The sequence below is a fragment of the Chiloscyllium plagiosum genome, chromosome 35, assembly GCF_004010195.1.
Source record: "Chiloscyllium plagiosum isolate BGI_BamShark_2017 chromosome 35, ASM401019v2, whole genome shotgun sequence".
Classification (NCBI taxonomy): domain Eukaryota; kingdom Metazoa; phylum Chordata; class Chondrichthyes; order Orectolobiformes; family Hemiscylliidae; genus Chiloscyllium; species Chiloscyllium plagiosum.
In genome coordinates, this window is record NC_057744.1 from 39,456,051 (window position 1) to 39,466,395 (window position 10,345).

The window sequence follows — 10,345 nt, forward strand, 5'->3', positions numbered from 1 at the left end:
CCCTGAAATTTGAGGGATCTGGGACACCTGCACCAACCAGCCCAACCGCCCCGTGGCTGAACACTTTAACTCCCCCTCCCATTCCGCCAATGACATGCAGGCTTATGCCCGAAACATCGATTCTCCTGCTCCTCGGATGCTGCCTGGCCTGCTGTGTTTTTCCAGCACCACACTTTTCAACTATTGAGTACAGGAGTTGGGAGGTCATGTTGCGGCTGTACAGGACATTGGTTAGGCCACTGTTCGAATATTGCATGCAGTTCTGGTCTCCTTCCTAACGGAAAGATGTTGTGAAACTTGAAAAGGTTCAGAAAAGATTTACAAGGATGTTGCCAAGGTTGGAGGATTTGAGCTACAGGGAGAGGCTGAACAGGGTGGGGCTGTTTTCCCTGCAGCATCGGAGGCTGAGGGGTGACAAGATTAGATTAGATTATTTACAGTGTGGAAACAGGCCCTTCAGCCCAACAAGTCCACACCGCCCCACCGAAGCGCAACCCACCCATACCCCTACATGTACCCCTTACCTAACACTACGGGCAATTTAGCATGGCCAATTCACCTGACCTGCACATCTTTGGAATGTGGGAGGAAACCGGAGTACCCGGAGGAAACCCACGCAGACACGGGGAGAACGTGCAAACTCCACACAGTCAGTCGCCTGAGGCGGGAATTGAATCCGGGTCTGTGGCGCTGTGAGGCAGCAGTGCTAACCACTGTACCACCGTGCCGCCCTAAATAGCTTACATAGAACATAGAAGACTACAGTGCAGTACAGGCCCTTTGGCCCTCAATGTTGCGCCGGTCCAAGCCCACCTAACTTACACTAGCCCACTATCCTCCACATGCCTATCCAATGCCCGTTTAAATGCCCATAAAGAGGGAGAATCCACCACTGCTACTGGCAGGGCATTCCACGACTCGCTGTAAACCTTATAGAGGTTTACAAAATTATGAGGGGCAGGGATAGGATAAATAGACAAAGTCTTTTCCCTGGGATCGGGGAGACACAGGTTTACGGTGAATGGGGAGAGATATAAAAGAGACCTAAGGGGCAACGTTTTCACGCAGAGGGTGGTACGTGTCTGGAATGAACTGCCAGAGGATGTGGTGGAGGCTGGTACAATTGCAACATTTAAGAGGCATTTGAATGGGTATATGAATAGGAAGAGTTTGGAGGGATATGGGCTGGGTGCTGGCAGGTGGGACTAGATTGGGTTGGGATATCTAGTCGGCATGGACAGGTTGGTTCCATGCTGTACATCTCTAAGACTCTATGACTGTATGAAGGGAGTCGAGCCACACTTGGTAATTATAGACCAGTGAGCCTTACCTCCGTTGTGGGTAAAGTGTTAGAAAGAATTATAAAAGATAGGATTTATAATCATCTGGAAAGGAATAATCTGATTAGGGATAGTCTATATGGTTTTGTGAAGGGTAGGCCATGTCTCCCAAACCTTACTGAGTTCTTTGAGAAGGTGACCAAACAGCTGGATGAGGGTAAAATGGTTGATGTGCCCTCACATCTCCTTTGAACTTTCCCCTCTCACCTTAAATGCATGCCCCGTTGTTGGAGACATTTCAACTCTGAGGAAAAGGATTCTGACATTTATCAAGTCTTCTCTCAGCCTCCGCTGCTGCAGCCTCACTAACCTCTCCTAATTGATCATATCCTGTAAGCCAGACAGCATCCTGGTAAATCTCTTCTGCACTCTCCCCAAAGCTTCCACATCCTTCCTGTCCAGAATTGAATGTAATACTCTTAAGTGTGGCCTAGCCAAAGTCTTATAAAGCTGCAACATAACATATTGACTCTTTACTCAATTCCCCAACCAATAAAGGCAAGCATGCCTTCTTTACCACTCACCTACTTTTGTGGCCACTTTCAAGTAGCTATGAACTTGAACCCCAAGTTTCTTCTGTACATCAGTGCTGCTCAGGATCTGGCCATTAACTGTCTACTTTTTCTGAGTTAAAAATCACACAACATCAGGTTATAGGCCAACAGGTATATTTGGAGACACTAGCTTTCGAAGTGCTGCTTCTTGAAGCACGCCAATTCTGAATCCACACGGCCAAGTCACTGTGGGATCACATGCATCTTAATCCTCTGGATGAGCCGACCATGAGGGACCTTGTCATAAGCCTTACTAAAGTCCATGTAGACAACATCCATTGCTCAACCCTCATTGATCACTTCTGTCACCTCCTTGAAAAATTCAGTCAATTTAGTAAGACATGGCATGCCCTGAACAAAGCCTTGCTGACTGTTTCCCATTAGGCCACACTTTTCCAAATGCATGTGAATCCTATCTCTAAGAATTCTCTCTAATAGTTTCCCAACCACTAATGTGAGACTCATCAGTCTATAGTTTGGGATTATCCCTATTTGCCTTCTGGAATAGATGAACAACATTAGCCAGTCTTCTGGCACCTCTGTAGTAGCTGGCAAGGATACAACGATCTTGGTCAAGGCCTCAACAATCTCTTCTCTTGCCTCCCTCAATAACCCAGGGTAGATACCATCAGGCCTTGGGGCTTATCTACCTAATGTTCTTCAAGATATCCAACACCGCTACTTTTTTGATCTCAAAATGCCTTGGTAATCCAGTGTTTATTGTCCTTCACTAATTTAGAACAAAGCGCTCCAGAAACAACTTTCCGTCTTAGATCTACCTAAAGTTTGAATCTTTTATACTGATCTGTTATTGTGTTGTCAAATCTCCCACTCTCAATTCTATCCCTTCCATCCCACTTCACAATAGCAACCCTAATCCCTGTACTAGCCCATCTGCACCTTCACCTGCCCATGTCACTGCATTCCTGCATGTTCACCCCACTTGCCCATCCAAGCACTCCCTCCTTTCTATACTATCACAGAGCTACCATTACAAAAGTGTAGTGTTCCCTGTCTGATAGTGTAGCGTCCACAGTGCAGCTGCTCCAACAGTGGCCCTCTCCCAGACCCATGCTCTCCCTACCTGATACACCAACATACAGACTAGCCACCAAAGAATTTACTCCACCCAAGAATTCCTGAACACCATCAAAGACACCAAGATATAAGAGGACAAAATAATGGTCTCCTTTGACGTTACAGCCCTTTTCACATCAATTAACATTGGCCTGACCAAAGAAACACTGGCATCACTACTAGGAAAACCAGGACCACAAACACCAGACAGCACCAACTTCATCAGCAAAGACATCCTCAAGCTAGTGGACCTCTGCCTCACCACCCACTTCACATTCAATAACAAAACCTACAAACAAGTCAACGGAACATCCATGGGATCACCAATATCAGAGCTCATAGCAGATGCAGTAATGCAGAGAATTGAATAAGCTGCCCTCCCATCTACCTAACCCAAACTTTGGGTCCCCTACATAGATGACACCTTTGTCATCACAAAATGGAACAAATTAGAGGAAACATATAACACTATCAACAATATTCTGACAGGCATAAAATTCACAAAAGAGGAGGAGAACGACAGCCAGACTCCCATTCCTAGATGTATAGTTAAATGTACAGTTAACGGAGACCTTTAAACCAATGTCGACAGAAAAGCAACAAACACAGACCAAATACTTAACTTCATAAGCAATCATCCCAACACCCACAGAGTTGCATCAAGACATTACTTCAACAAGCTACATCACACTGCAGCACCCAAGAGGTACAAAAAGCAGAAGAAAAATATCTGTACAACGTTTTCAAGAAAAATGGGTGCCTAATAAACACAATCCGCTGATTCCTCAGAAACGAACCCAACAAGCAGACACAACACAACCAAAAACTATAGCCACATTAAGTTACATCAAAGACATTATCAGAAATAACTTCCAGATCCCTTGGCATCATAGTAGCCCACAAATCTACCAATACACTTAAACAGCCATTAATTAACCTAAAGGTTCCATTAGATACTACCAGCAAATCTAATGTTATTTACAAGATACCATGCAAGAACTGTAAAAAACACTACATCCAACAAACAAGCAGGAAACTTTCCATCAGGATACATGAACGCCAACTGGTCACCAAAAGACACGACCCATGCTCACTAGTTTCCATACATACAGAGAAAGAAAGAAGGGCACCACTTTGACTGGGACAACACCCACATCCAAGGACAAGTGAAACAAAGACACGTACAAGAATTCTTAGATGCATGGCATTTTAACCAGAATTCCATCGATAAACACATTGATTTAGAATCCATCTAACTTCCCTTGAAGGAAAAGGAAGAACCGGAAATGACATCGCCCACCTTAAAAAACCAAGACCTATAAAATAGATAGGCGGCAAATCAGCACTTCACCAGAGACTCTCTTTGATCATATTACCTACTATGGTGACAAAACGTCTGAAAACAACCTTCAAGTTCAGCGAGCTAATGTACATATCATCAACCTGAGCTACAAGTCTTCTCAAAAATCGCTAGTGGAGCACACTCTCTGGCCTGACCCTCCAAAGGCACAACGCACTCTCGGAAATAAAAACAATGTGCAGGAAAAACTGAACAAGTCTGGCAGTAACTGAGGAGAGACGAAACAGTGTTAACATTTTCAGTTTAATATGACTTTTCTTCAGAACGTGCTCAGTACTGTTCTTCTGATAAGTTAGCACTCACTCAGTACTGTCCTCCAACAGCATAGCTGCCATTCCCTCAGTATTGCCCAATTACTTTAATTTCATATTTATCAATTATGGCTCATAATTAATTATTCTGTAATTATTATTCCTGTAGCTGTCCACATACCACCATGCTGTCCCAGACGATTCTTTCCCATGGATACGTTGGCATCAAACCGCTGATTTTGGTTATGCTCCAAACCCAAAGATGAAGAGAACATTCATGGCAGTCGCAATGGACCTAGGTGATGAGAAATCACCTTATGGCACGTAGGTACCAATGTTTAAAGATGTCGAGATAAAGATTCGTAAAATCAGTCACACATTTGCATTCAAAGCCATCTGTGCACAGTGGGCTGTACATACTCTGAGTATGGATCTTGCTTTTGCAAATTGACAGGAGCAGAGGTTGGTGGGGATAAAACTATGTAGGAGTAATGGGTGACGGCTGCAGACAAAGTGGAAAGGCTTTGTAACAAGTTTACCTAAACAGAGGGACGTAACATAAAGGGGTGATGCAAATGATAATGGTTACATAGCAGTCCGTCCTAAGATAAAAATGTTGCTTTCACATAATGTACTGTCTTCAAACTTTTTAAGCGTATTTCATGATCAAACTTTTGAAAAAACGCTTGTTAGTTATGCAGATGCATCAACAATTTGTGCACAGCAAGTTTCCACTAAATGCAAATGAATCAGTGATAAAGGAGTTTGCCAGGAGCCCAAGAGAACTTCTGTCCATTCCTTTGAAGAGTGTTATGGAATCTTGCAGCTTGGCTCCACAAATCCACCACCTCTTAACTATGTAGAATCTAAGCGGTGCCAAGTGTGTAAGTAAACATTTACTATATTTCAGCATTCATCCTCGATACAAACAAGATGTCGCATATAGATTGTACCTTGGCGCTCGAGCAGTGGCTTACAAAGAAACAGCAGTCGTTTTCCAGGGCCCATTTCCTAAGGATGTCCAGCTCAAGAACAGCACAGAATTGACCATCATCTACACGCAGGAGCTGACAGTGCTGGAGCTCAGTCATGATATATTTGAGGTATGGCACAGTTATACCTGAACTGGAGCAGTTGATAGATTCCGTCCACAACTTTCAACTCACCCTCAAATTCACTTGGTCCATCTTGGATATTCCTCCCTTTTCTTGACCTCTCAATTCCCAACTCTGGCAATAGTCTCCAGACAGACATTTACTATAAAACCATTGACTCCCATTACTACACCTCCTCCCAACCTCTCGCTTGCAAGAACTCCATCCCATTCTCCCAATTATTCCACCTCCACTTCAGAAAAGGAGACATTCCACTCCCACGCATCCCAGATGTCCACCTATTTGGAACAACATGCCTTTCCCCCCCTCTGTCATGCAGACAGCCCTCCACTGCACCTCCTCCACTGTCTGCTGCATTGCTCTAAAACCGCCCTCCCAAATGCAAATAGACAGGGTCCCCCTTGTCCTCTCCTCCCACCCCGCCAGTCTTTGCATCCAGTGTCTCATCCTTAAACACTTGTACCAACTTCAATTAGACCCCACCACCAAAAATATCTTCCTCTCTCCACCCCTCTCTGCCTTCTGCAAGGACTGTTCCCTCTGCCAATCCTTGGTTCGCACCATTCTCCCCACCAATTTACTGCCATCCCCACCCCGAACCCTCAGTCAAAAGATGTAAATCCTGCTGGCATACCACCACCACCCTCATCTCCATCCAAGTGAGACAGAGGTTCACCTGCCTTTCCACCAACCTTGTTTATTGTATCCAGTGCTCCCGATGTTCTCTTCTTTACATTAGAGAGACCAAACATAAACTTAGCCGAGCATCTCAGCTGCGCCCGCAGGGGCCGATCGGTCCTCCCAGTCACTACCCATTTTATTTCCTCTTCCCATTCCCTCTCCGAAATGACCATCCTTGGCCTCCTCCATTGCCACAGTGAATCAGAGCACAAATTGGAGGAACACCACCTCATCTTCTGCCTGGGCAACCTACAGCCAGAAGGATTCAACATTGAATTCTCCAATTCCAAATAACCTCCCTTCTCATCCCCCAACTCCCTTCCCAGCCCCTCCCCCTCCATTACATTCCTCTGATCGACTCTTCCTTCCAGCTACCAACCAAATTCATTTCTCCCATCGACCAACCAGGCCATACCATCTCCCAGTGTTCACCTCTCCTGACCTCACCACCCCGCCACCACTCCCCCCAACACCCCCTTACATGCAGCTCCCCTTACATGCAGCCACAGTCCTAAAGAAGGGTTATGCCTGAAACATTGACTTCTCCGCCTCCTGATGCTGCCTTGCTTGCTGTGTTCTTGCAGCCTCCTGTTTGTCTACATTCACAGCAACAGCAGAATGCATCAGGTATTTTGTATATTTTATAACAAGTGAGGGTGATACTGCACAGAACAAGTATTTTGCTTCACATATTGAATACAGTTTGAATAGAGTTTGCAGAGCTGGTGTGGTCTACTCAGGGAGCTACCTCCCTAAACAGAGAGCAGGCTTCTTCCCTGCAGCTCTTTAAATTCCTGCCCCTTCCTTTAATAGGCAGGAAACCTTGGACTGTTTTACAGTTCTGGTTGTGTACAGACTGCGTATGGTTCGGGTTGCCGCATTAACAAAAGCATGTGGATGCTTTGGAGAGGGTACAAAGGAGGTTCACCAGGATGTTGCCTGGTATAGAGGGCGCTAGCTATGAAGAGAGGTTGAGTAGATTAGGATTATTCTCATTAGAAAAACAGAGGTTGAGTAGGGATCTGATTGAGGTTTACAAAATCATGAGAGATATAGACAGAGTGGATAGCAGGAAGCTTTTTCCCAGAGTAGGGGACTTAGTTACTAGGGGTCATGAGTTCAAGGTGAGAGGGGAAAAGTTTAAGGAAGATGTGCGTGTAAAGTTCTTTACGCAGAGGGTGGTGAGTGCCTGGAACGCGTTGCCAGTGGAGAAGCGGGCATGACAGCGTCATTTAAGATGTATCTCGACAGATACATGAATGGGCACTGAGCAAAGGGATACAGATCCTTAGAAAATAAGTGACAGGTTTAGATAAAGGATTGGAGAGCCAAAAGGCCTGTTCCTCTGCAGTAATTTTCTTTGTTATTTTTTCTTTAACAATGTGGGAGCAGAGCCAGGCCCCAGAAAATGAGGAGCCCACTTACTAGGTACAGCATAGAAACTACGTCCTTGCTAAGCAGAGAAAATAGCATTCTATGGACAGCACTAAATAATCCCACAATTAACGGACCAGACCAAAGCTCTATAGTTTTTCCACATCCAATTTTGAATGATGCTGAACACTTATCAAACTAATTGGAAAGGAGATTCCACAGATTGAGTGTACTAATGAATACAAAAAACTCTTGTTTCAGTCAATTGATGATCCAGCTTGGACTCCTCCTAAGGTCTCCACATTACAGATGTCAGCCTCCAACCAATTTGGGATGGGGTTGCAAAAGCCTTCTTGAAGTTTGTCCACTTGCATTGTTCTGCATCATCAACTATGTTCGTGCTCCTTTTTACACCAGAATCCAAGAGATTCAAAACAAAACATTGATTAGATTAGATTACATTACAGTGTGGAAACAGGCCCTTCGGCCCAACAAGTCCACACCGACCCGCCAAAGCGAAACCCACCCATACCCCTACATTTACCCCTTACCTAACACTACGGGCAATTTAGTATGGCCAATTCACCTGGCCCTGCACATCTTTGGACTGTAGGAGGAAACCGGAGCTACAAGATTGAACTACAAGATTTGGATGATAGAATTTTATGAATCGCATAAAGCCATAAGTATGGAAACAGACCCTTTGGTCCAACATATCCATGCTGACCAGACATCCTCAATTAATCTAGTCCCACTTGCAATTGGCCCCATCCTTCGAAATCCTTCCTATTCATGTACCCATCCAGATGCCTTTTAAATGTTGTAAGTGTACAAGCCTTCAACATTTCCTTTAGGAGAAAGTGATTTTCTTTGGCAGTTCTTTCACCCTCATGATTTTATAAACCTCTATAAGGTCACCCCTCGGCCTCTGATGCTTCAGAGAAAATAGCCCCAGCCTATTCAGCCTGTACCTATAGCTCAAACCTTGCAATTCCGGCAACATTCTTGTAAATCTTCTCTGCATCCTTTCAAGTTTCAGAACATCCGGCAGCAGGCAGACCAGATTTGAACACAGTACTCCAAGGTCCTGTACAGCCACAACATGACCTCCCAATTTCTATACTCAATGCACTGACCAATAAAGACAAGCTTACCAAATGCCTTTTTCACTATCCTGTCTACCTGTGAGTCCACTTTCAAGGAACAATGAATCTGCACACCAAGGTCTCTTTGTTTGGCAACACTGCCTAGGACCTTACCATTAAGTGTATAGATTCTGTCCTGATCTGCCTTACCAAAATGTAATACCTCACAGTTATCTAAATTAAACTCCACCTGCCACTTCTGAGCCCATTAGCCCATCCCATCATGGTCCCTTTGTACTCTGAGATAACCTTTTTTACTGTCCACTACACCACCAATTTTCATGTCTCCTATGTTCACATCTAAATCAGTTATATAAATGACAAAAAGCAATGAACCCAGCACCTATCCTTATGGCACATTGTTGGTCACAGGCCTCCAGCCCAAAAAGCAATACTCCATCTCCAAATTCTGTCTCCTGCCTTCAACCCAATTTTGTATTCAAATGGCTAGCTTTCCCTGTATTCCATGTGATCTAACCTTGCTATCCAGTCTACCTTGTTGAATACCTTACTGAAGTCCATATAGTCAACGTCCACTGCTTTGCCTTCATCAATCTTCTTTGCCACTTCTTAAAAAACTCAGTTAATGAGAGACAATTTCCCACACACAAAACCATGTTGACTATCCCTAATCAGTCCTTGCCTTTCCAAATCCACGTAAATTCTGTCCCTCAGAATCCCCTCCAGTAACTTACCCAAAATTGTCTTCAGGCTCACCAGAGTAGGCAGTGTGCGGGGTCCTGTGTATGGGCTTATATTTCTTGGTCTTTTTCCTCCTTTCCCTGGACTTTGCCCAAACTGACCTGATGGAAAGGGCTCTTTGGTGGGAGGTGGCCTCAATGTACTCCGGACTAGTGGCAATGTCTTCAGAGACAGCAAGGCTGCAGTCGGTTGGTTAGCTTGTGAAGCCGGGAGCCTGGGCATAGCATGTGCTGGGAAACCTCTTGGAAAGGCAAGGACTGATTAGGGATAGTCAATATGGCTTTGTGCGTGGGAAATCATGTCTCACAAACTTGATTGAGTTTTTTAAAGAAGTAACAAAGAGGATTGATGAGGGCAGAGCAGTAGATGTGATCTACATGGACTTCAATAAGGCATTCGACAAGGTTCTCCATGGGAGACTGATTAGCAAGGTTAGATCTCACGGAATACAGGAAGAACTAGCCATTTGGATACAGACTGGCTAAAACGTAGAAGACAGAAGGTGGTGGTGGAGGATTGCTTTTCAGACTGGAGGCCTGTGACCAGTGGAGTACCACAAGATCAGTGCTGGGTCCTCTACTTTTTGTCATTTATATAAATGATTTGGATGTGAGCATAAGAGGTACAGTTAGTAAGTTTGCAGATGACACCAAAATTGGAGATGCAGTGGACAGCAAAGAAGGTTACCTCAGATTACAACAGGATCTTGACCAGATGGGCCAATGGGCTGAGAAGTGGCAGATGGA

The 10,345-nt window shown here is 44.6% G+C and overlaps 1 protein-coding gene across 3 annotated transcripts in view; it reads left to right on the forward strand.

The window, feature by feature from the left end:
• The window catches only part of siae (sialic acid acetylesterase), a 132,188-nt gene that overhangs the window by 111,357 nt on the left and 10,486 nt on the right, over positions 1-10,345 (forward strand). For all 3 annotated transcript variants that reach the window (XM_043676963.1, XM_043676964.1, XM_043676962.1), the window contains exons 8-9: positions 4,752-4,906; positions 5,493-5,685. In XM_043676963.1, coding sequence (XP_043532898.1) covers positions 4,752-4,906; positions 5,493-5,685 — 348 coding nt within the window. The remainder of the gene's footprint in view (positions 1-4,751; positions 4,907-5,492; positions 5,686-10,345) is intronic.